The sequence below is a fragment of the Haliotis rubra genome, unplaced genomic scaffold, assembly GCF_003918875.1.
Source record: "Haliotis rubra isolate DU_JTF1 unplaced genomic scaffold, ASM391887v1 Scf90, whole genome shotgun sequence".
NCBI classification, from domain to species: Eukaryota; Metazoa; Mollusca; class Gastropoda; order Lepetellida; family Haliotidae; genus Haliotis; species Haliotis rubra.
In genome coordinates this window covers 1,509,245-1,536,993 of record NW_025767635.1, presented here as the reverse complement: position 1 = coordinate 1,536,993, position 27,749 = coordinate 1,509,245, and the positions used below count along the sequence as shown (strand labels likewise).

At 44.0% G+C, this 27,749-nt stretch overlaps 1 protein-coding gene across 1 annotated transcript in view; it reads left to right on the top strand.

Annotated features, from left to right (window-relative positions):
- Nucleotides 1–27,749, top strand: part of LOC124263952 (protein FAM135A-like) — a 68,810-nt gene that overhangs the window by 15,697 nt on the left and 25,364 nt on the right. Inside the window, exons 3-13 of the mRNA XM_046698679.1 lie at nucleotides 10,670–10,758; nucleotides 11,893–12,032; nucleotides 12,926–12,996; nucleotides 16,584–16,757; nucleotides 18,346–18,439; nucleotides 19,099–19,246; nucleotides 19,708–19,757; nucleotides 21,464–21,713; nucleotides 23,977–24,150; nucleotides 25,269–25,279; nucleotides 26,969–27,179. Of these exons, the coding sequence (XP_046554635.1) occupies nucleotides 10,670–10,758; nucleotides 11,893–12,032; nucleotides 12,926–12,996; nucleotides 16,584–16,757; nucleotides 18,346–18,439; nucleotides 19,099–19,246; nucleotides 19,708–19,757; nucleotides 21,464–21,713; nucleotides 23,977–24,150; nucleotides 25,269–25,279; nucleotides 26,969–27,179 (1,412 nt within the window). The remainder of the gene's footprint in view (nucleotides 1–10,669; nucleotides 10,759–11,892; nucleotides 12,033–12,925; nucleotides 12,997–16,583; nucleotides 16,758–18,345; nucleotides 18,440–19,098; nucleotides 19,247–19,707; nucleotides 19,758–21,463; nucleotides 21,714–23,976; nucleotides 24,151–25,268; nucleotides 25,280–26,968; nucleotides 27,180–27,749) is intronic.

Below are 27,749 nucleotides of genomic sequence, written 5' to 3'. Positions count from 1 at the left end.
TTTAGCAAAAATCTTTCTTGCCTTGGGGAAGTTCTCCATTTTTCTTGCTAAATTTGTTCTAGATTCATTTTAGCATGGCATTAAATTAAAGGCACAATATGTCAGTAACTCATTCACTGAGTGGCATGTGTGGGACTACCTCTGCTGTCAACATCCCTCAAACAAGCTGTCTGTTATCTGTGTCTTAAACAACACCCGGACATCAACTGGGCCCTAGCTTGTTCTACACTGGACAAACTGTACCGGTTGATATGACTTCATAAATACCACCCTGACATGGCCCTGATGTTCTGTTTATCTCTGTACGAAATCAATAAGAAGCCAATTATGTCGGGAGAATGCAGGCACATGGGTGTTTACAGGTAGCCTGTTCACTGAGTCCTGCAATCTATAGCTGCCCAGGACATTCGATGGGGACCACACCCTCTGCCTTGATTCTCCAGAGAAGGGATGGGTCAGTCATTGTTTGGAGGATGGGCCATTGACATTTCTGGCAATGAATGCACTTAGACATCAACCCCTCCCTGAATAGTTTATGACAAACTCAATATGTCGCATGTTGTTGGGAAAATAATGCAGATATCATCAATAATTAACAGTAAAAGGACGGTCTGTCTCATCTTGCCTCTCCTGTGTCTCAGCTCATCTGGCTTTTACAAAGTTGGCACAGGCTGCCCAATTGTCCAATGCATTGCAGTTTCCTGTACAGAGTTGTGTATCTTGGGCTATGATCATGTTTTCACTCATCACCTGATCCTCTTATTAAGATTCTTCATCTGTCAGGACTACATGATCCAAGCTTGGGGCTTACAACATTCAGCATGACACACAACTCACCCAGCATTCAGCATGACACACAACTCACCCAGCTCACACTGCTTGCTTACTCACTCTTATCACTTAACTCACCCAAATCACCAATTCTCTCAACTCACCCGAGTCACTCAGTCAACTTGGCCAACTCACCCATTCATCAAATCACCAAATCAACCACATGACTCCCCAAACTCACCCGTTTATGCAGATAACCAACTCTAAGATAATTACACCAGTATGTAGCGTAATCACTTCCATATTGTTTTTCTAAACCCAAGGTTGAGCTCTTTTCAGGCCGGGAGGCCTTATTACATGTGACCTTCTGGGTGCATAATAAAATAATGTCATGATGCGGCCACACCCACATGTGAGGTTCTGTAAGTCATATTTCATCTGGATATTGATCATGTTAATAATTCAGATAAGAACTGAAATAGCTGTGCTGCACACTGTACAGAACTGCATATAATCTGTTGTCGATGGGAAAAAACGAAAATGTTATCGAATAGTAGGCTGTGTGGTGAATTTGTATGTATACTACTGTGATGAAATTAAAGAACATCCAGTTCTTTCATATCACCATATATATGTATGTATGTATGTGTGTGTGTGTATGTATGTATATATGTGTGTGTGTGTATGTATGTATATATGTGTGTGTGTATGTATGTATGTATGTATGTATGTATGTATATGTGTGTGTGTGTGTATGTATGTATGTATGTGTGTGTGTGTGTGTGTGTGTATATGTGTGTGTGTATGTATGTATGTATATATGTGTGTGTGTGTATGTATGTATATATGTGTATGCATGTATGTATGTGTGTGTGTGTGTGTATTCTTTTAACAACATACTTACAGAAATATGATAAAGAGAAAACATGAGGTTTTACAAAGCCACATATTTACATGATTCTGGTGAGAATTAAGTCATTGTATATAGTCATATTCTAAAAATTTGTGCATATTCATGTTATATGTTTGTGTCGACAAATTATTTTGTGAAAAAAGGTCAAACTTTGTCACAAGGTTTGATGTCACTACCGTAACATCATCCAAAACATGGCAATAATGATTACTCCCTGTACTGTCATCTAATTCTACTTCATAATTGCAAGCAATGGCAGTGAGAAAACAGGGCTGTCAAACACTGACACCAAAGATTCATTTTTCTTAAATTTATCGCAAAAAATGTGTGTACAAAATGATATCTGAGATTTTTGTATGTCCTAACCGTTACAGTGGCTACCGCTGAAACAAGTTAATTTTGTGAAGCCAAACAATGCCAAGTACTTTAGACAGTAGGGGAAATCATTTGAAACCATGTGCTCAGTAAACTTTGAGGACCAGTTATTGTTTTAAAACTGATATTGTTAGTGGCTGTCACTACGGTTACTGTCACTGCCCTTATCATGGGTTTTGTTACGGTAAGGACAGATTTTGTGATGGCAGTGACATTTTTATAGTTTAATGTTGGTTTGTATCTAAATTTTCAATTCAAAGATATCAAATGTTTTGGAATCTTATTTAACATAAAACTTTTGTATCAAATGAATAAAATCAATAAGCATATAAGTATGATTTTGTTGTTACGGTATGGACAGGGTAGTGTAAGGGCTGTGACAAAGAAAAACACGGCTTAGATAGGGCCGTTACGGTAGTGACATTATATACCGTCACAATGTCACAGCCTTAACATGCAGTCTTTACCTGTATTTTTACATGACAGGGACATCCATAAATAAATCTTTGGCCTATTACATATTCTTCAAACATTCTAAAATATACGAATGACAAATTTAATCAAATTATCTTTTAAAGTAAACATACAAAACTGGCTATTAATAAAAATGTCACTACCATTATTGTGTCACTACCGTAACAATTAATGTCAATGCCATAACATTATCATTTTCCTTATTTAATTAAGATTGATTTATCTGTTTATGTTTGGAATTTGTAGTGCAAGTATGTTTGGTAGTAGAGCTTCAAGTAAGCATAATATAATTCATATTCTCATTTTGAATTTTTTGCTACATATTACTTTATATACGCAAATCAGAAAAGAAAGGAATTGTTTGGCTTGTTGGACCCTTTTGAGCAATAAATATTAATTTATAAACTCATAAGCCATATTATGTTGTAAAACTAGATGTTTTAATATATATGTACATTAAGGGAATATCATCTTTGGATTTTTTTCTTTTCCAAATAAGGTTACAAATTTTGTAACGGTAGTGATACAATTTCATGAAATTTCTAATAAAAAGGGTAAAATATGAAAAATCAAATGTTGTTAAGCTTGCATAATTTAGGTTTTGCATATTCAGAATACTGTGGATGTAATCAACAACATTTCAAGGTAAAACAAGAAAACAAAATTTACAATTTTTGCCCATATGAAATATGCATGAATTTTGAGAATGACTCATATATATAGTTAATATGATGCCATGACAGATTAACTGAGGTAGTAAGAAGAAGTATTTTGTTGATCTCTGATGTTTGCATTGGTATATCCTTGCAAACTGGCCTTGAAACAGTGTAACCACTTGTGCCTTGTTTACATAGTTAACAGATCTGAGAAAATATGGTCAGTTGAGCACATTGGGCTTTGGGCATGGACAGTATTGTAGACGTATTGGATGTAATGCAAAAAACATATATGTTAGTTTAATGAACATTCCTTACATGTTTATGTTTTTCTAATTAGTAACTTATATTGTATGTGTGTGGTTGACCTGACTGTTGATCTGTTACACACAATTTATGACTGGTTCCTGATGCCTACAGTCAGGTCAGCTGCACACACAACAAGATGACTGGTCCCTGACGTATACAGTCAGGTCAGCTGCACACATACATTAAATGACTGGTCCCTGATGCCTACAGTCAGGTCAGCTGCACACATACAACAAAATGACTTGTCCCTGACGTATACAGTCAGGTCAGCTGCACACATACATTAAATGACTGGTCCCTCGATGCCTACTGTCAGTGGTCAGCTGCTCTTATACAACCAGGAAAAGACGGGCATGATTCACTCACTCACTCACACTCACTCACTCACTCACTCACTCACTCATAAAGTTAGAATTGATCTTCAGTAACCCATGCTTGTCTTAAGAGGTCGTTAATGGGATCGGATGGTCAGGCTCGCTGACTTGGTTGACACATGTCATTATATCCAAAATGCACAGATTGATGGTCATGTATTGTCTGGTCCAGGCTCAATTATGTACAGACCGCCACCATATAGCTGGAATATTGCTGAGTGCGGCGTAAAACTAAACTCACTCACTCATAATAGAGCAAGCTGACTTATTTTTGGGGAGATGAAGCTAACATTTAGCCCTGCAACTATGTAGAAACACTGAGTTCAACACATAGACCTGGTGCCTTGTGGATCGTCGTCATCTGTTAACAAACAGCTGTGTAGATATGTTGCCCATTGTGTTGGAATAGTGCTGCACCAGTGGTGAAACAGCTGGCGTGTGTTGACTGGACATATTTCAGAAGCATATTGACCCACCTCTGTTGTCACATGTTGGCATTTACAATACTGAGATTACAGTCGCATGGCGACTGGCATATGGCGGCGGGGCTCATTATGGATAAACTCCCACTGTGTCCCGCTTTTCTTAGCTCACTTGCAACATGGGATGTAATAGCTTATTTCATGTTATGGGGTCTGTTGAAAAGATTGGGTTTTTAAAAGTCCTTGGACACCACATCTATGTAGCTATAACTGTAGGGTTTCTGAACCCAACAGTAGTAATATAATAACTGACAATCCCAGTAGTAGTATCATTGATGATCTCAGTAGTAGTGTCATTGATGATCCCAGTAGTAGTGTCATTGATGAACTCAGTAGTAGTGTCATTGATGATCCCAGTAGTAGTGTCATTGATGATCTCAGCAGGAGTAAAGAATCTCTGGTCATCCTAGAAAACATAGTAGTATCATTAGTTATCCCCATAACAGTGATAGTCTCATTGGTGATCCCAGTCATGGTGTCATTGGTGATCCCAGTCATGGTGTCATTGGTGATCCCAGTCATGGTGTCATTGGTGATCCCAGTCATGGTGTCATTGGTGATCCCAGTCATGGTGTCATTGGTGATCCCAGTCATGGTGTCATTGGTGATCCCAGTAACAGTGATAGTGTCATTGGTGATCCCAGTAACAGTGATAGTGTCATTGGTGATCCCAGTAACAGTGATAGTGTCATTGGTGATCCCAGTAACAGTGATAGTGTCATTGGTGATCCCAGTAACAGTGATAGTGTCCCAGTAACAGTGATGGTTGGGTGATCCCAGTAACAGTGATAGTGTCATTGGTGATCCCAGTAACAGTGATCCCAGTGTCATTGGTGATCCCAGTAACAGTGATAGTGTCATTGGTGATCCCAGTAACAGTGATAGTCCCAGTCCCCAGTAACATTGTGATCCCAGTCATGGTGTGATCCCAGTAACAGTGATGGTGTCATTGGTGATCCCAGTAACATGTGTCATTGGTGATCCCAGTAACAGTGATCCCAGTGTCATTGGTGATCCCAGTAACAGTGATAGTGTCATTGGTGATTGGTGATCCCAGTAACAGTGATAGTGTCATTGGTGATCCCAGTCATGGTGTCATTGGTGATCCCAGTAACAGTGATAGTGTCATTGGTGATCCCAGTAACAGTGATAGTGTCATTGGTGATCCCAGTAACAGTGATAGTGTCATTGGTGATCCCAGTAACAGTGATGGTGTCATTGGTGATCCCAGTAACAGTGATAGTGTCATTGGTGATCCCAGTAACAGTGATAGTGTCATTGGTGATCCCAGTAACAGTGATAGTGTCATTGGTGATCCCAGTAACAGTGATGGTGTCATTGGTGATCCCAGTAACAGTGATAGTGTCATTGGTGATCCCAGTAACAGTGATAGTGTCATTGGTGATCCCAGTAACAGTGATAGTGTCATTGGTGATCCCAGTAACAGTGATCCCAGTAACAGTGATGTGTCATTGGTGATCCCAGTCCAGTAACAGTGATAGTGTCATTGGTGATCCCAGTGATCCCAGTGTGATAGTGTCATTGGTGATTGGCGATCCAGTAACAGTGATAGTGTCATTGGTGATCCCAGTAACAGTGATAGTGTCATTGGTGATCCCAGTCATAGTGTCATTGGTGATCCCAGTAACAGTGATAGTGTCATTGGTGATCCCAGTAACAGTGATAGTGTCATTGGTGATCCCAGTAACAGTGATAGTGTCATTGGTGATCCCAGTAACAGTGATAGTGTCATTGGTGATCCCAGTAACAGTGATAGTGTCATTGGTGATCCCAGTAACAGTGATAGTGTCATTGGTGATCCCAGTAACAGTGATAGTGTCATTGGTGATCCCAGTAACAGTGATAGTGTCATTGGTGATCCCAGTCATAGTGTCATTGGTGATCCCAGTAACAGTGATAGTGTCATTGGTGATCCCAGTAACAGTAACAGGTGATCCTAGTATTAGTAACGTTAATTGTATTAGTGATATCCATTTTAACTGTGTTTTTTTTCTTATCCTGACTCATGATCTTTTGCTTATCTCCCTTTTCCTCGCGAATGGTAGTGGAACACTTGAATCCCTTGAAGTTCCCCAAGCGGACGTAAAAATACACTCACCCATGAGTTACCTCCCTTTTCCTGCGTAAACAGTCATGTGACCAGCCTTACTTGTCACTCTCTCCCTTTTCGCCCAAGTGGATGTTTTTTATTTAGGTCCTATTCTTCAAAATTACGCTGTGTATGGATTTGGCAATAACTATTATGTATTGTATTTTTAAAAAATTGTAAAAATTATTGGTATTTGTGTCATAATTGCATCGTTATGTAACTTTGTTTACATTTCATGAAATCTTGCAGTGTTTGCAGGCACAGGTTATCCGTGGCTGTTCCTCACCCCCAATGGCTTTCATGCATAAAACCATGTTCTTCCAGCTTGCTCTGTACTTATTGTGTTGATTTATCAAATCTACAGTTTAATCAATATTTGTCTTATATCTATAGACGTGCCATGGATCGGGTGAGGAAGTCATCTCAAATCACGGCTGATGAAACAGGAGATCAGCCTGCAAACCGTATGTTGATTGCTACTGCGGAGATTCGTAATACTGGTGCTATGTTGAGTACGTTGCAGGGGCAGTCTGCTGGTACGGGGGCCAAGAAGAGATCGGCTACAACGCAGTTGACTCCGACTCAAGCTAAGAAAAAGACCTTGTCTTCTTCTACGTCGCAGAAGAAACCATCTGTTACCATATCGGAGGGTAAATCTACGCGGCCTAGTAAGTCAACGCATCAGAAATCCTTCAACGAAGAGATATTACCTCCGCATGAAGTAGACGTTTTTTGATGATCCCCCGTTACTTCTACCTGGCGGTGGGGTAGCCTAGTGGTTAAAGCGTTGGCTCGTCACGCCGAAGGCCCGGGTTCGATTCCCCACATGGGCACAATGTGTTAAGCCCATTTCTGGTGTCCCCCGCCGTGATGTTGCTGGAATATTGCTAAAAGCGGCGTAAAACTAAAACTCAGTCAGTCAGGCAGACTTCTACCTGAAGGACCTATGAGATCGGCGACTCAAATCGACTTCCACGACTACCAGATCGTCTCCTGCAACGGTCACAGCAGGCCAGCTGTTTGACGAACTACCACCAACTTCTCAATGGAGTGAAGTTGAGGCACACAACTCATCGGCGTTCGTGAACGCTTCTTCTACACGGCAGCAGCTTCAATCAACGCCGAACTTGATCTGGGTGAAATTATGAGACAATTCACCAACCAGATGAAGGCTATGGTGGAATGGAGGTTCGAGGAAGAAGCGAAGGCTTGGTGAAGCCTCTCATCTACTGACACCGTGCGCAAACCTACGTACCTGCGCGAACCTACGGACCTGTGCGAACCTACTCCACATAGAACTACGTCTCAAGACTACGTTGGTGAAAGTACACTTTTGCGAAGGTCTCCACAGTCTGACGACTTTGTCATCTTGGAGGAGGATAGAAGATATGAGATGCCTACTCACCGTTCTACATCTGCGAACCCTCATCGTTCGAGAACATCGAAGGATTCATCTCCTACACATAGCCGTTCAAGATTGAGATCTCATATCTCTCACAGACGTTCGCGAAGTCACTCATCACAAGACAGAGGTTCGAGAAGAGAAGGCTCACATCACAGAGGTTCGCGAAGGGATACATCTAGCGACAGAGGTTCGCAAAGAGTAGGCTCACGTCACAGAGGTTCGCGAAGAGATGAATCCACAGATAGAGGTTCGCGAAGAGAGGACCCTCAAGATAGACGTTCGCGAAGGGAGGAATCTTCAGTTCACGAAAGGATGATGGAGGTTCGAGAAGGGATAGAGGTTCACAGAAGGATGATTCGCGGAGGCATGGCTCTACTGATCAGGAGATAACTGATGTATAACCAGACTTTGTTTTCCCGGACTCAGAGGTTACAGCTTGGATAGCCAATTGTTTGAACTTGGAGTCTCCTTCTAAGGATATAGATGAAGTCTACACTTATAACATGTGTAATGACGACTTTGACTCGGTGACTATTCCTCCGATTGAACCTATATCCAAGGTACCTTCTGACCTACGCACAGCTTTGAGAAAGCTGCAGACATCTACAAGGTTCGAGAACTCTCAGATCTACAGGCAGATAACAGCAACGCAGACATCTACAGGGTTCGCGAACCCTAGGGTAAACAAACCCTTACATCAACAGGCAGGATGTTGACGTCGACTCTATTACCATACGGCTGAATAAAACGAAGCAATGATGAAAACGGATGGTTTTGTCAGAGTTTAAAACTCAACAAAAAGATCTGCAACATGTTCGATCTCTACTGTTTATAGCCTGCACAACTCTACAACCTGCACAAACCTTATACCTGTATAGGTTCAGTTTCGGACGACAACCTACTTGATGAAAGGAATCACTTCATCTGTACGGATGCTGAGGTCTTATACCGGGTATCAGATGGCCTGTGGATATTGTAGTTCACTCACTCACTCCAACCCAACAGAGACGTACTGCATATACGCTGATGACTTCGACTCCAATATGATATCACCTATGAAGCCGATATCTCAAGTACTGGATAACCTCAAGGCGACCTTTGTAAAGGGCTTAAGGTTAACAACGCCTTCAAGTATCCTTGAACGAACGTACATATGATATTATTAACACTCGTCACTCAGCGTGGGGATTAGGATTTTATATCATATCAACAAGATTCAACATCGGTATTTCTTCAAGATCCATACAGACATACGTCTCGACAGCCTCCTTCGTCATGCTGGCTTATATTATCCACAATGGAAATACGTAATTTATATCACTGAACAAGATTTTACATTTGGAGCAACCCTTATTCAAGAGGTTTATATGCTCTAGCCATGGCAGCTCAGATATCAGAGATACATGCGCTGGACTTTGGTCGAACCAGATTCGACATGGGGCAACATGCTGCAGTTCATCTAGGACTTAGATGGGACTTCATTGCCAAGAACCAACTACCTGGTCAGCCAGATAGACAGTTCCACGTACCAGCGCTATCTACAATCCTCGGACCAGAGGATATAAAGGACCTATCCTTGTGTCCGGTCAGAGCCCTGAAGATATATCTTCAAAAGACGAAAATTCAAGCGCCTGTTCATCCCATTATCCACAGAGACATCAGCAGAAGTCTCAAGAACGACGATATCGTTCAGGATGAGAGCCGTCATATTGAGAGCCTATAAAGCAGCAGGACTAGAACCTCCTAGAGCTTCCAACCCACACGAATTCAGAGCACTGGCGTTAACATTGGCTCTGCACCGAAATTGATCTATACCAACAATTATGGAGGGCTGCTTTTGGAAGTTGAATACGGTGTTTGCCAACCACTACCTCCGAGACATAGCCACTGAAGACGTCTCAGGCATTCACCGATTTGGGCCTCTCGTTGTAGCACAGCAACTAACGGTTCCTCAAAGGCGCTGAGTTGGAAAATCTCAACCTTTATCACGTTGACTTGTTGATAACTTTTACTAAGGAAAAGTATTAGTTTGAAAGTCTATGCGCACAGTCTAGGACAGACTAGCATGAGTGTTTAAAGATCCTGTATGGGTAAAGATCTTACCTGTACGTGAAGGGGTCGCAACTCATTTATGATAAAGATGTTATCATAATCTATGGGTTGTTATAAGATATCTGGTAATAAGAAGATACTAGTATATCTTAAGCCACATGAATCAAGATGATTCAACTTGTCTGAGATGGAAGTAAGACAAGAAAGTGGTCCCCCCGAGTTATAACGGAAGTTGGAAGAATAGGATCACGGAAATGCCGTTTCAGAGTTCCCATGGGGGGGATACAGGACGTATCTAAGGACAGCGGATGAATCCACAAAGTGGCTTGACCCACCACCAATCCTTCTGATTCTATAAGCAAAAGATCATGAGTCAGGTTAAGAAAAAACATGTAATTTTTCAAGTAAAATTGATATTTTTATACTTATCCTGACTCATGACGAGAAGCCCTCCCAACCTCCCCGCTGGAAACACTTCGGATTGCACAGCAGATCCTAGTGCTTGGGCAGAAAAATCAGGAGAGAGTGACAAGTAAGGCTGGTCACATGACTGTTTACGCAGGAAAAGGGAGGTAACTCGTGGGTGAGTGTATTTTTACGTCCACTTCGGGAACTTCAAGGGATTCAAGTGTTCCACTACCATTCGCAAGGAAAAGGGAGATAAGCAAAAGATCATGAGTCAGGATAAGTATAAAAATATCAATTTTACTTGAAAATTATATATTCATTATACATGGGACTATTTCAGCTATTATCAAGTACGATGTGCACTGAAGACTCCACCCAAAGCCCCTGCCAAGACAGAAGTGAGCATCGCCAAGTCCCCTGCCAGTCAGGGTAAGTTGTAACACTGTGTGAGATGGATCCTATGGAATACGGTGAAGGTGATATAGGACAGGGTCAGTGGGAATCTTGTTGGGTTGGGAAGATGGTACATTATAGAACAAAGTCTCAGGGCCTAGATTTTGAAGCTCTTTTAGCGCTAAGATAGTAGTAAGTTAATGTTAATGTATGGCACTTCTGACTATCTTAGCGCTAAGAGAGCTTTGAAAATCTAAGCCCTGGACTGGAGTAACAGATATTTGTCCCCATTATGGGTTCCACACAGCATATGGTCCTTTCCACCAGAATGGACTTGAAATTCTCACACAACTGTTGGCTACATGGAATAACACCTGTCTCCCAGAATATTTCAGGTGTGAGATGAGCATTTTGCTCCCATCCTGCTTCAGTAATTCTGTGATCATAATTCCTGGTATCGTCTGTCTGCAGTGAAAACGTACCGATGAATTACACTTTAAGCATAAAAGTAAATCAAATAAAGTGAAATTAACATTGCGAATCCTCATAATTTTACCTTGCCAATTGAACATTTAAATATCGGAATTTTTTTCAACTTAGGATAAAAGTTGTTTTACAAACGATCATAGTTTCAAATCGCTATTATTGGTTTGTATTACAAGGGGGTACTCGCAATAGTTGGAACAGTGAAACAAATGCATGTGCGGTGCGTGATGAGCGTTAACTTAGACTACCGTAGAAACCAAACCTTCTTGTTCTCGGCGTTTCATTTAATGTGCATACCCCTTATAGTACAAACCAATAATAGCGATTTGAAACTATGATCATTTGTTAAACAACTTTTCTTCCTAAGTTGAATAAAATTCTGAGATTTTTATGTTCAATTGGCAAGGTAAAATAGGATTTGATTTACTTTTGTGTTTAAAGTGAAATTCATCTGTACGTTTTCACTGCAGACAGACTATAGTGATGTTGACTGTAGCACACTGTGCCATAAATACAGATCTACATGGGACCTGTTGCTGCCTCTCCCTCAGACTTCTGCCCCCATTGTTGATGATAGCCTGTGGTATCGGGTTCTTCCTAAACGCGTGTTAAGACAGTGAAAATAAAATGCGTTGAGACAAGTGAAAGTAAAATGTGTTGAGTCAGTAAAACCTTTCCCTGCAGGAGGTAACCAGAGCCTATCAGCTACCATTATCAATGATGTTGCGGTCAGCAAAACGTTCCAGATATTGTACCGCAACGAGGACCTGCCTGTCAATGATGTGTTCTTGTACCGGATACACACTTTAGTTGACAGTACCAAGGTAAGGTTGGCTGGTTGGTTGGTTGGCTGGTTGGTTGGTTGGTTGGTTGGTTGGTTGGTTAATGCCACACTCAGCAATATTCCAGCTATATGGCGGTGATCTGTAAATAATCGAGTATGGACCAGACAATACAGTGATCAACAGCACCTACATAATTGGGATGAGATGACATGTGTCAACCAAGTCAGCGAGCCTGACCACCTGATCCCGTTAGTCGCCTCTTACGACAAGCATGGGTTACTGAAGGTTCATTCTAACCCAGATTTTCATGGGTACCAAGGTAACGATACACACCCCAGTTGACAGTACCAAGGTAAGAAGATTACTGGTATATACCATGTTTCTTCTAGACTACTGGTATATACCATGTTTCCTCTAGACTACTGGTATATACCATGTTTCCTCTAGACTACTGGTATGTACCATGTTTCCTCTAGACTACTGGTATATACCATGTTTCCTCTAGACTACTGGTATGTACCATGTTTCCTCTAGACTACTGGTATATACCATGTTTCTTCTAGACTACTGGTATATACCATGTTTCCTCTAGACTACTGGTATATACCATGTTTCCTCTAGATATATACCATGTTTCCTCTAGACTACTGGTATATACCATGTTTCCTCTAGACTACTGGTATATACCATGTTTCCTCTAGACTACTGGTATGTACCATGTTTCCTCTAGACTACTGGTATATACCATGTTTCCTCTAGACTACTGGTATATACCATGTTTCCTCTAGACTACTGGTATACAAGATACAGAAGTAGTAAGGGCTGGTCCAGGGGTGGAAGGGTTCCTATGTATAACAAATCAATAAGGCCTGGTCTATTACTAGAGAATTGCTGGCTGTGTTGTATGACTCCCTCACTCACTCATGTTGCAGCTGCTGGACAGTTTGGAGAGGTTAGACCTGCAGTTGGCTGTGGAGCTATGGTTCGGAGACGAGGAGAATGGGTGAGTGGATGATAGTTAGGATGTAGGGATGTTTTCTGACACAACACAACACGGTACCTACTCCCAGTCCCAATAATGCTTCCCTGATTGTGTGGGTTATTACCTATCAATCACTGCTTTCTTTGTCCCCAAGTATTAATAAGACTGACATGAACAACTGACTGGGAGGTTGATGATTGATGTACTCCCCCGAGTGGCTTTCATCATATTTATTAGTGGTGTTTTCAGTTTGAGACCACTTAAACATAGTGCCACCATACTGGGTAGTATCTTTATCTGCTGGATGCATGTGGATTTCTAAATAACATATGATAGGGTTTTTGGTCACTAATGTTACAACCAGTACTTTTTCCACGTCCCTTCTGAAAGTACAAGGCTAAATCTGAAGCATGCCATGAAAGTTTCAACTATGGTATCCCAGAAGGTACCAGATTCCTCATCTAAAATCCTACAATGTCACCATTATCCATGCTTTTTTCAGAATATATTTGACAAAGGTAGGAGGGCCTGACATTTATGTTCTATTTTTAGTTGGTGTCACCAAATTGAAACTGCCGTCATGGCAATAAATCAATGTAGGTGTAAAACATGTCAGCTCACTGCCACTGGCTTGCTACATTGTCGGTTGAAACAAGTGGAAACTTGACGTTGACAAGTGGTTCAATCTAGGGCTGGAGAAAAGATTGATAATCAGAAATATCGTTGATTGGAAAAAGTATTAATGATTAGGCCTAAAAAAAAAAATGATTTGGTTCTTATCGATATGAAAATTGTAAATCATAATACTGAACATAGAAATTAGTGAAGACAAGAGTTGTTTATGGATGACAACTTGTTTATTGTGAAGGGTCACGACGTTTAGAAGTATGTTCTTACTCCTTCATCAGGTGAATTAGTGAAACTAGTTCACGCAAGCCCTGACAGTCCACAGTGGGACAATGTTTGGGCAGTTGTCACTAGTTTGTCAGTTTTCCCTAGTCTAGGTAAAGTAGGACCAAGGCCTGCAAAACTCTCAGGAGCTCTTGACCCAAGTTTGTTAAGGAATCTCAAGAATCTGTAAGAACTGAACATCTTGTAAATAATGTTGCAAGAATTCTGTCACATATTTTTCTATAATTTTTCCGAAAACTTTTACACAACAATTTCTGGAACCCATTTGGTGTTCATACCAAAATATGGTATTTTTAAACTTATCCTATCTCACGGTATGCACTCCTCTCTCTTGATTCGACACTGAGTGGTACGATGTAAACTTTTTCCCTAGGCCATCCGCCCAAGCACTCCATGCTTCCCTCACTATAAGACAGCTTCCTAGCTCTCATGCAAAATGCACCACTAGCTGCCCACGTGACTATCTCCGAATCATCATTCTCTTTCTTGTCGCACACGAGTGTGGACGTATTGTACTTTGCTCAACGTTTTCAACTTAGTCTACAACATGGGGAAAGTTAACCAGCCAAAGAAGAAAATGCTCCCGGTGTAATAAAGTGTTCTCCGTGAGTGATCCACATGGATATTGTATTGACTGTATGGGACAGTGTAAATGGGACTCTCGTTGCAATAAATGCAAGGTTCTTACTTGGTGACTACACTCGGGCTGAATCGACGTTTTTCAACTTAACTAGCCGTCCCATGGTTCACTGAACTCATCAAAGTATCATCGTTGAACCGATTCGGCAGGCTGGTTCGCAGCGATATCGTCGAACTAATTCTTCTGCACAGAATGGCTCATCTCCACCGAACCACATCGCCAAACTGATTCACTACAACATCCCCGTACTAGTTAACTAGATCGATCTGCTCATCACCGAACTAGTTCGTCGGGCCAAACTGAGTCGCCGCACCAGAACCGGATCATAGTACCGTTTCAGATCTTACCTCGCCGAGCCAGATCACTTAACCGATCCTGGTCATCGAACCTTGCCAGATCGCAGATCCAACAGCGTTAGCCGAACCATCAGTATTCACCGAACAGCCAGCATTGCCGAACCATGCCGCCTTTAAGGTACAGAAATAATGTATAATGTTGGTTCAGTCGACACACATGGTCACTTGGTTACAGCTACAGCTATCCGGCGTAAGATCATACTCACTCACTCACTCTCATATACAGCTATCTTGAGCAAGATACCAGATGCTCTACTTACTACATTCAGCTTTCACCCGTCCCTGGTCGGGGGTCTTCTCGAAGCAGGGGCTGGTCCGATTATTGTCAACCGACTTTAATTTGGGGGGGGGGGGGGCTTAAACATCATGGCGAAGTGACATCCTTTCTCGCTGAGCTGCGTCCTTCTTCGGAGTTTGCTGTCGAACACCACATCGCTCGGTAGCACCCATCTCCCTGGGAGACGTTGTGCTTAGTAAGCCAAGGAGTTCAAGAGAACTCAGCACAAGCATAGGAGTTGCGTGCATCGTAACAGGCCTCCCTTGTGCATCGCTATCTACGGTCGTTTCCAGTCTACACAGTTCCTGCTGTTTGCACTGTCAAGACACAGGGTATCTGCGTCCCCCCGTCCGATCGTGGGATAAGTGCATACAGTGAGAGAGGATAAGTTTTAAAATTTTAATATAAATTGTATATTTATATACTTATCCTATCTCTTCTTTGAGTGGCATTTTAGAAGTTGGGAAGTACAATATAGAACAAACTTTATGGACAACAACTTCTTTTATTTGTGAGTGCGATGTTTCGATACAGATTCTTGTACCGTTGTCTAGCATAATGGAACATGAAAAAGGGGGAAGTATATATATACTGGATGTAACAAAGAAAACAACATAATTAACATAATTGGCTAGGCAGAAAGCTGATGAAGCCAGAGACCAAGGATACTTCATTCCATCCGCTTATGATGCACTCATCCACCAAGCCCAATCTACTGTATAAACTCTGCTGTATAAACATCTCATTATTATTTGTACATCATTGGCTTCCACGCCTGTCCTTTGTCTACTCTCTGGCTTCATCAGCTTTCTGCTTAGCCAATTATGTTAATTATGTTGTTTTCTTTGTTGCATTGTTACATCCAGTATATATATACGTCCCCCTTCTTCATGTTCCATTACGGTACAAGAATCTGTATCGAAACATCGCACTTATGAATAAAAGAAGTTGTTGTCCATAAAGTTTGTTCTATATTATCCTGTCTCACACGACGGGTTCCCGCCCATCCTCCCCGCTATGCAGATTCTTCAAGATGGATATTATCCAGTGGCTCCAAGAATGAGAATGATAATTCGGAGATAGTCACATGGGCAGCTAGTGGTGCATGCCGCATGCTTTGCATGAGAGCTAGGAAGCTGTCTTATAGTGAGGGTAGCATGGAGTGCTTGGGCGGATGGACAAGAGAGGCCTAGGGAAAAAGTTTACATCGTTCCACTCAGTGTCGAATCAAGAGAGAGAAGTGCATACCGTGAGATAGGATAAGTATATAAATATACAATTTATATTAAAATTTTCAATTTAGTGGAATAAAACTATCTCCGCTGTTCAGGTGAGCTACAGAGCCTGGTGACTATTTTATGCCCAAACCTATTTGTACACCAGTTCCACAAAAGTCTCAGTTTTGTCGTGGTGTGTGTTTCAGGTCAGTGCTACAGGACAAGATGGAGTGTGTGAGTGTCCGCACCCTGCAGCTGCACTTCCAGCCCACCAAGGGGGTGCACCACCATGTCCCCATCTTGTTTGACTACTTCCATCTCTCCACCATCGAGGTCAGCATACATGGAACCCTCATCGCCATTCATCAGCCATATCTCAAGTAGGTGTATGACAGGTTATATAGCCATATCTCAAGTATGTGTATGACAGGTTATATAGCCATATCTTAAGTAGGTGTATGACAGGTTATATAGCCATATCTCAAGTATGTGTATGACAGGTTATATAACCATATCTTAAGTAGGTGTATGACAGGTTATATAGCCATATCTTAAGTAGGTGTATGACAGGTTATATAGCCATATCTCAAGTAGGTGTATGACATGTTATATAGCCATATCTCAGGTAGGTGTATGACAGGTTATATAACCATATCTCAAGTAGGTGTATGACAGGTTATATAACCATATCTCAAGTAGGTGTATGACAGGTTATATAGCCATATCTCAAGTAGGTGTATGACAGGTTATATAGCCATATCTCAAGTATGTGTATGACAGGTTATATAGCCATATCTCAAGTATGTGTATGACAGGTTATATAGCCATATCTCAAGTAGGTGTGTGACAGGTTATATAGCCATATCTCAAGTAGGTGTGTGACATGTTATATAGCCATATCTCAAGTAGGTGTATGGCAGGTTATATAGCCATATCTCAAGTATATGTATGACAGGTTATATAGCCATATCTCAAGTAGGTGTGTGACATGTTATATAGCCATATCTCAAGTAGGTGTATGACAGGTTATATAGCCATATCTCAAGTAGGTGTGTGACATGTTATATAGCCATATCTCAAGTAGGTGTATGACAGGTTATATAGCCATATCTCAAGTAGGTGTATGACAGGTTATACAGCCATATCTCAAGTAGGTGTATGACAGGTTATATAGCCATATCTCAAGTATGTGTATGACAGGTTATATAACCATATCTTAAGTAGGTGTATGACAGGTTATATAGCCATATCTCAAGTATGTGTATGACAGGTTATATAGCCATATCTCAAGTAGGTATATAGCAGGTTATAAAGCCATATCTTAAGTAGGTGTATGACAGGTTATATAACCATATCTCAAGTATGTGTATGACATGTTATAAAGCCATATCTCAAGTAGGTATATAGCAGGTTATATAGCCACATCTTAAGTAGGTGTATGACAGGTTATATAGCCATATCTCAAGTATGTGTATGACAGGTTATATAACCATATCTTAAGTAGGTGTATGACAGGTTATATAGCCATATCTCAAGTATGTGTATGACAGGTTATATAGCCATATCTCAAGTAGGTATATAGCAGGTTATATAGCCATATCCCAAGCAGGCGTGTAACAAGTTATATAGCCATATCTCAAGTAGGTGTATAATATAAGTTGTTCACTGCTCACAAGGGGGGCATGGATGTAGATCTGACTATATCACTATACACCTGCCATCTCTCAAGCAGGTGTAGATCTGACTATATCACTATACACCTGCCATCTCTCAAGCAGGTGTAGATCTGACTATATCACTATACACCTGCCATCTCTCAAGCAGGTGTAGATCTGACTATATCACTGTACACCTGCCATCTCTCAAACAGGTGCAGATCTGACTATATCACTATACACCTGCCATCTCTCAAGCAGCTGTGTATACCTATGCCTCAGCCACTAAATGTACCTGTATGTTGTTTCCCAGCATGCCTCGCCCCCCGAAGACAGCCTGGGCCAACAAGTGTGCTGACCAGTCTACCCTGGAGGCAGTGTACTTCGGTCAGCGACCTCCCACAGGGGTAGGTCAATACCAGCTTTTTCTAAACACTCTGTACAGTATTGGCAGTTTAAAGGGAAATAAACTCCAATCTTAAGTCATCCAGGCGGCACCATTTTAATTAGCCTGCATTATCACCGGATGCCCATTGGTGTCATCCACCCAACCAAATGGGTTTCAGACTAGCAAGGGAGTGCCTCGTTGAAAACCAGGGAATACCCTTGAATTCTCGTATTTGATCAGATTGTGTTTATGAAAACCTGTCACCTAGCCCATGTTTAAGTGTAGTCCTTCAACATCTGACCAGTTATGTTTGTGAACCTATACATCAAGCAGAGTTTGATTTATTGACCTTATTTATCTGGCATTAGTTACAGCAGTAAGGATGTCAGAGTGAGTGAGTGTCAGAAATTCACCTTCAGTAGAACAAAAAAAATGAGATACTTGCAAACATGTTTCAGTCTATCTGTTATAAAGATGGGATTTCATACCAAGAATCAATTTCCAGGACAACGAAATTTTTAATAAGATTAAAACTATTATTATACTTCTGCTAAAGTAACAGCCCACTCCAGGAAGATGGCCCGAGAAGTCATAATTAGAATAACAAAACCTCTCAGTATGATGAAGATGCCACCAGGCAGTTATGGTTCCTTTCAATAACGAGTTGAATCCTTCTAGGCGCCGTCCCCGAACGTTACAAGGAAGCAACAGGCCCATCTCACCCATAAACTCATCTGCAACATCCTCCTATCCTCGTATGAGAGTCTGCAGTCTCACCTCATGATGTACCTCAACAAAATGCCAGCTTCAACCAACTTCAAACTTGGTAAGACAGTCTCAAGTCTCATGCTGCTACTTGTCATCACTTGTTCCAGATGATGTACTTGACACAGAGATGACTGTAAAAACACTGTAAGCAGTGTATGAAATAAGCCAAAAACACAGCCAGACAAAACGGATTTAACCAGACCAGACACCAAGATATGGTGAATTTACTCAGATGTATGGAACATCTAAAGTTTTTACCAGACCATCGGGCTGACTAGCTGTAAATTTAGTCCATCAGAAATCTAGCCCGTCTCAGGCAGTTGGACAGGCCTTATTTCATACACTGTGCAAACACAACAAAAGGTTAAATAAACTTTTATTGTCATTTATTTGCTACGTCAACTTATAGAAGTCCTGTTTCCTGGAAACCATGTCTCATGTATGTGAGTTCATCATCTGTTGCCAGTGCCATGTATGTATTCTAGCTATAACAACTAAGAAATATGTCTCTTCTTTCAGAACCAAAAGACTGTCATGCGAGATTAGAAAAAGTCCTCATCAATATATTGGTGAGTAGAAGGTTTGAGAGATGCTGGCTATAGCCATGGATGGTATTGCATGGTGCACCTGGCAAGCTATTGTGTACCATCCATGTCAGTTCTCTCAAAGTGAACCACAAGTACTCCTCAACCCTGGTTCATAGTTGGCAGAGTGAGTGAGTGTGAAACACAGGTGTGAATGTACTTGCATTGATTTATGTCTTACTTATGTAACCAATATGTGTGTATGGAACCTGCTCATATGACCCGTACATGACATGAACTTTACATGAAGTGTGTCTGTGACCCGTGTTTGTGTATGTCACATGTAGGAGACGTATGTTGGTATGTCACATGTAGGAGACGTATGTTGGTGTGTCACATGTAGGAGACGTATGTTGGTATGTCACATGTAGAAGACATATGTTGGTATGTCACATGTAGGAGACCTGTCTATTTGTGTATGCAACCTGTATGACATTGTTTCTATGTGACATGTATTTGTATGTAACATGTGTCCTCATCATATGACCTGTATGCCACCCTTGTGTGATGTGACCTGTATGCCACCCTTGTATGTGACCTGTATGCCACCCTTGTATGTGACCTGTATACCACCCTTGTATCTGACCTGTATGCCACCCTTGTATGCCACCCTTGTATGTGACCTGTATGCCACCCTTGTATACCACCCTTGAATGTGACCTGTATGCCACCCTAGTATGTGACCTTTATGCCACCCTGTATGTGACCTGTATGTGACCTGTATGCCACCCTTGTATGTGACCTGTATGCCACCCTTGTATGTGACCTGTATGCCACCCTTGTATGTGACCTGTATGCCACCCCTGTATGTGACCTGTATGCCACCCTTGTATGTGACCTGTATGCCGCCCCGTATGTGACCTGTATGCTGCCCCTTATGCTACATTTCTATGTGACTGTATGCCACCTTGTTTGTGACCTGTATGCCACCCTTTATGCCACATTTGTATGTGACCTGTATGCCACATTTGTATGTTACCTGTATGCCACCCTTGAATGTGACCTGTATGCCACCCTTGTATGTGACCTGTATGCCGCCCCATATGTGACCTGTATGCCACCCTGTATGTGACCTGTATGCCACTCTTTATGTGACCTGTATGCCACCCCGTATGCCACATTTGTATGTGACTGTATGCCACCTTGTATGTGACCTATATGCCACATTTGTATGTGACCTGTATACCACCCTGTATGTGACCTGTATACCACCCTTGTATGTGACCTGTATGCCACCCTGTATGTGACCCGTATGCCACATTTGTATGTGATTGTATGCCACCCTTGTATGTGACCTGTATGCCACATTTTTATGTGACCTGTATGTCGCCCCGTATGCCACATTTGTATGTGACTGTATGCCACCTTGTATGTGACCTGTATGCCACATTTGTATGTGACTGTATTCCAACTTGTATGTGACCTGTATGCCACATTTGTATGTGACCTGTATGCCACCCTTGTATGCCAGTATGTTCCCTGTATGTGACCTGTATGCCACCCTTGTATGTGACCTGTATGCCACCCTGTATGTGATCTGTATGCCACCCTGTATGTGACCTGTATGCCACCCTTGAATGTGACCTGTATGCCACCCTGTATGTGACCTGTATGCCACCTTGTATGTGACTGTATGCCACATTTGTATGTGACCTGTATGCCACCTTGTATGCCACTCTGTATGTTGTCAGCATCTGGACGATGAGGATGACATGCTACAGACAGTGATCACTGACATCACCCAGCTGTGTGCCGAGAACGTTATCCTGTGGAACCAATTCCTTGAGGTGGTCACCCTCAGGCCCAAGATCCAGGAATACCTCGCCCAGGAGCATCATACAGCACGGGTTAGTAGGGGGAAGGGCATCACATCAGACAGGACCAGAAGGGGAGGAGCATCACACAGAGGGGTAAATAGGGGAGGAGCATCACACAGAGAGGATAAATAGGGGAGGAGCATCACAGAGAGAGGATAAATAGGGGAGGAGCATTACACAGAGGGGATAAATAGGGGAGGAGCATTACACAGAGGGATAAATAGGGAGGAGCATCACACAGAGGGATAAATAGGGGAGGAGCATCACACAGAGAGGATAAATAGGGGAGGAGCATTACACAGAGGGGATAAATAGGGGAGGAGCATCACACAGGATAAATAGGGGAGGAGCATTACACAGAGGGGATAAATAGGGGAGGAGCATCACACAGAGACGATACATAGGGGAGGAGCATCACACAGAGAGGATAAATAGGGGAGGAGCATCACACAGGATAAATAGGGGAGGAGCATTACACAGAGGGGATAAATAGGGGAGGAGCATCACACAGAGACGATACATAGGGGAGGAGCATCACACAGGATAAATAGGGGAGGAGCATTACACAGAGGGGATAAATAGGGGAGGAGCATCACACAGGATAAATAGGGGAGGAGCATCACACAGAGGGATAAATGGGGGAGGAGCATCACACAGAGGCGATACATAGGGGAGGAGCATCACACAGGCAGGATAAATAGGGGAGGAGCATCACACAGAGGGATAAATGGGGAGGAGCATCACACAGAGAGGGATAAATAGGGAGGAGCATCACACAGGATAAATAGGGAAGAGCATTACACAGAGGGATAAATAGGGGGAGGAACATCACACAGAGGCGATACATAGGGGAGGAGCATCACACAGACAGGATGAGTAGGGGGAGGAGCATCACAGTCAGGATGAGTAGGGAGGAGCATCACACAGACAGGATGAGTGGGGGAGGAGCATCACACAGACAGGATGAGTAGGGGAGGAACATCACACAGTCAGGATGAGTAGGGGAGGAACATCACACAGTCAGGATCAGTAGGGGGAGGAGCATCACATAGTCAGGATCAGTAGAGGAGGAGCATCACAGTGGAGGATGAGGAACATCACACACAGTCAGGATGAGTAGGGGGAGGACCACACATAGTCAGGATGAGTAGGGGGAGGAACATCACACACAGTCAGGATGAGTAGGGGGAGGAGCACACAGTCAGAGGGGAGGAACACAGTCAGGATGAGTAGGGGAGGAGCAATGACACAGTCAGGATGAGTAGGAGGAGGAGGATCACACAGTCAGGACCAGTAGGGGAGGAGCACACACACAGACAGGATCAGTAGGGACACACACAGGACCAGGAGGAGACCACACACAGGAACACACAGTCAGGGAGGAGGACACACACAGGAGTGGAGGACCATCACACAGGATGGGGCATCCACACACAGTCAGGATCAGGGAGGGGAGGACCACACACAGTCAGGATGAGTGGGGAGGAACATCACACAGTCACAGGAGTAGGGGAGAATCACACACACCAGGAGGGGAGGAACACACACACAGTCAGGATGAGTAGGAGGAGGACACATCACACAGTCCCAGGATGGGGAGGAACACACACAGTCAGGATGAGTAGGGAGGAGGACACACAGTCACACAGTGGAGGAATCTGACCACACAGGAAACGTGGAGGAACACCACACAGTCAGACCAGTAGGAGGAGGACACACAGTCAGGATGAGTAGGGGGAGGAACACCACACAGTCAGGAATGGTAGTGGGAGGACCACACACATAGGACCACACACAGTGGATGAGGGAGGAATCACACAGTCCAGGATGATGGGAGGAGGACACACACAGTCAGGATGAGTAGGAGGAGACATCACACAGTCAGGAAAGAGGAACAACACACAGTCAGGATGAGTAGGGAGGAATCACCACACAGTCATGGAGGAGAGGACACAGTAGGGAGGGAGACCACACAGTCAGGATGAGTAGGAGGAACACCACACAGGATGAGTGGGGGAGGAGATCACACACAGTCAGGATGAGTAGGGAGGAGGATCACACACAGTCAGGACCAGTGGAGGAGGCACCCACAGTCAGATGAGGCTAGGGGGAGGACACATGGGACACATGGATCACAGGAGAGATACAGGAGGACCACAGGAGGATCACACAGTCAGGATGAGTCCAAGGGGAGGAACATCACACAGTCAGGATGAGCGGACTGGAGGAACACACACAGTCCAGGATGAGTGGGGGAGGAACATGACCCCACAGAACATGACACAGAAGGACACAACACAGACAGGGACTGAGGAGGTGGAAACGTGGCACACAGACAGAAAGGAACGTGAGAGGAAAGGTCACACAGCCCAGGACCACATGAACAGGGGGAGGAAACACAAGTCAGGACAACGTGGAGGAGGAGCACTGCACAGGACATGACCCCAGGACAAGTAGGGAGGAACATCACACAGTGTGGAAGACCACACAGGACCCCAGCAACAACGTGAGGATGAGAAAGGGAGGAGCCATCAACTTTGACAATAACGTGGAGGAAAAAGGTGGGTTGGGTTAGAGGTGTGAACTTGTCTGTGTCATGACTCCCAGCAACAACGGGAGGTGGGTTAGTGGTGTGGACTTGTCTGTGGTGACATGACTCCCAGCAACAATGGGAGGTGGGTTAGTGGTGTGGAACTTGTCTGTGTGACATGACTCCCAGCAACAACGGTTAGAGGTGGGTGTCTGTGGTGTGGACTTGTGGGTTGTGTGTCATGACTCCCAGCAACAATGGGAGGTGGGTTAGAGGTGTGGACTTGTCTGTGTGTCATGACTCCCAGCAACAACGGAGGTGGGTTAGAGGTGTGGACTTGTCTGTGTGTCATGACTCCCAGCAACAACGGAGGTGGGTTAGTGCTGTGGACTTGTCTGTGTGTCATGACTCCCAGCAACAACGGAGGTGGGTTAGTGGGTTAGAGGTGTGTGTCATGACTTGTCTGGTGGGTGTGACATGTGGACTTGTCCCAGCAACAATGGGAGGTGGGTGTTAGTGGTGTGGACTTGTCTGTGTGTCATGACTCCCAGCAACAACGGGAGGTGGGTTAGTTAGTGGTGTGGACTTGTCTGTGTGTCATGACTCCCAGCAACAACGGAGGTGGGTTAGGTGGTGTGGACTTGTCTGTGTGTCATGACTCCCAGCAACAACGGGAGGTGGGTTAGTGGTGTGGACTTGTCTGTGTGTCATGACTCCCAGCAACAACGGGAGGTGGGTTAGTGGTGTGAGGTGTGGACTTGTCTGTGTGTCATGACTCCCACCCCAGCAACAATGGGAGGTGGGTTAGTGGTGTGGACTTGTCTGTGTGTCATGACTCCCAGCAACAAGGTGGGAGGTGGGTTAGTGGTGTGGACTTGTCTGTGTGTCATGACTCCCAACAACAACGGAGGTGGGTTAGTGGTGTGGACTTGTCTGTGTGTCATGACTCCCAGCAACAACGGGAGGTGGGTTAGGTGGGTTAGTGGTGTGGACTTGTCTGTGTGTCATGACTCCCAGCAACAACGGAGGTGGTTAGGGTTAGTGGTGGACTTGTCTGTGTCATGACATGACCCCAGCAACAACGGGGAGGTGGGTTAGTGGTGTGGACTTGTCTGTGTGTGGTGTGACTCTGTGTGTCATGACTCCCAGCAACAACGGAGGTGGGTTAGTGGTGTGGACTTGTCTGTGTGTCATGACTCCCAGCAACAACAACGGGAGGTGGGTTAGTGGTGTGGACTTGTCTGTGTGTCATGACTCCCAGCAACAACGGGAGGTGGGTTAGTGGTGTGACTTGTCTGTGTGTCATGACTCCCAGCAACAAAGGGAGGTGGGTTAGTGGTGTGGACTTGTCTGTGTGTCATGACTCCCAGCAACAACGGGAGGTGGGTTAGTGGTGTGGACTTGTCTGTGTGTCATGACTCCCAGCAACAACGGGAGGTTGGGTTAGTGGTGTGGACTTGTCTGTGTGTCATGACTCCCAGCAACAATGGGAGGTGGGTTAGTGGTGTGGACTTGTCTGTGTGTCATGACTCCCAGCAACAACGGGAGGTGGGTTAGTGGTGTGGACTTGTCTGTGTGTCATGACTCCCAGCAACAACGGGAGGTGGGTTAGTGGTGTGGACTTGTCTGTGTGTCATGACTCCCAGCAACAACGGCAACAATGGAGGTGGGTTAGTGGTGTGGACTTGTCTGTGTGTCATCACTCCCAGCAACAAACGGGAGGTGGGTTTAGTGGTGTGGACTTGTCTGTGTGTCATGACTCCCAGCAACAATGGGAGGTGGGTTAGTGGTGTGGACTTGTCTGTGTGTCATGACTCCCAGCAACAACGGGAGGTGGGTTAGTGGTGTGGACTTGTCTGTGTGTCATGACTCCCAGCAACAACGGGAGGTGGGTTAGTGGTGTGGACTTGTCTGTGTGTCATGACTCCCAGCAACAATGGGAGGTGGGTTAGTCTGTGTGTGTGGACTTGTCTGTGTGACTTGTCACTCCCAGCAACAACGGTGGGTGGGTTAGTGGTGTGGACTTGTCTGTGTGACATGACTCCCAGCAACAACGGTAGGTGGGTTGTAGTGGTGTGGACTTGTCTGTGTGTCATGACTCCCAGCAACAACGGGAGGTGGGTTAGAGGTGTGGACTTGTCTGTGTGACATCACTCCCAGCAATCAACGGGAGGTGGGTTGGGTTAGTGGTGTGGACTTGTCTGTGTGACATGACTCCCAGCAACAACGGGAGGTGGGTTAGTGGTGTGGACTTGTCTGTGTGACATCACTCCCAGCAATCAACGGGAGGTGGGTTGGGTTAGTGGTGTGGACTTGTCTGTGTGACATGACTCCCAGCAACAACGGGAGGTGGGGTTAGTGGTGTGGACTTGTCTGTGTGTCATGACTCCCAGCAACAATGGGAGGTTGGGTTAGTGGTGTGGACTTGTCTGTGTGTCATGACTCCCAGCAACAACGGAGGTGGGTTAGTGGTGTGGACTTGTCTGTGTGTCATGACTCCCAGCAACAATGGGAGAGGTGGGTTGGGTTAGTGGTGTGGACTTGTCTGTGTGACATGACTCCCAGCAACAATGGGAGGTGGGTTAGTTAGGTGTGGACTTGTCTGTGTGTCATGACTCCCAGCAACAATGGGAGGTGGGTTAGTGGTGTGGACTTGTCTGTGTGTCATGACTCCCAGCAACAATGGGAGGTGGGTTAGTGGTGTGGACTTGTCTGTGTGTCATGACTCCCAGCAACAATGAGAGGTGGGTTGGGTTAGTGGTGTGGACTTGTCTGTGTGTCATGACTCCCAGCAACAATGAGAGGTGGGTTGGGGTGGTGTGGACTTGTCTGTGTGTCATGACTCCCAGCAACAACGGGAGGTGGGTTATGGTCTGTATGTTCCCTCCTATTGCTGCAGCATCCACGGCCACGCTGACCTGGCCAGCCTAGTGAAGAACTCAGTGTATTTCCAAAGCATTCCATCCCTGCCTGTGGAGTGTGCAGACCTGGACGGAGACTTCACCTCCCTGCCCATCATCTTCGAGGACATCTACCACGACCAGTGGCAGAACTCATATGGTAACCATAGCAACACTGATCAGCTCTGTAGATCTCTAGCATTAACCAAAAGACTGAACCATGAAAACAGCAATATTAAATATTGCATGATATAGTTCACAGGGATGTTCTTTCATTGACCTCAATGACTTCCTCCCAATGGGCCGAAGACCCGGGTTCGAATCCCCACATGGGTACAATGTGTGAAGCCCATTTCTGGTGTCCCCAGCCGTGATGTTGCTGGAATATTGCTAAAAGCGGCGTAAAACCAAACTCAGTCAGTCAGTCCTCCCAGTGGTGTAATGTGTTTGCCAGAATTGTGTCTGATAATAACTCTTGCTTAGTCTTTTCTCACATTAAGTCAATAAGAATACAAAATACTGTTCAAAACAGAGGTTAGTTAACCAAGGGCTTGGATTTTGTGGCACAGTGTAGCTGACATGATTCCCAAGTAAGACATATTTTTTTAAAGAAATAGGTAGTACAAATATCTTGGACAGCTGCTTGTCTGATATGAAAACTGACAGCTTCTTGGTTGTCTGATGACAGATGAAGTTGCCTCAGACTACAGCCTAGCATGTTGGTGACTAA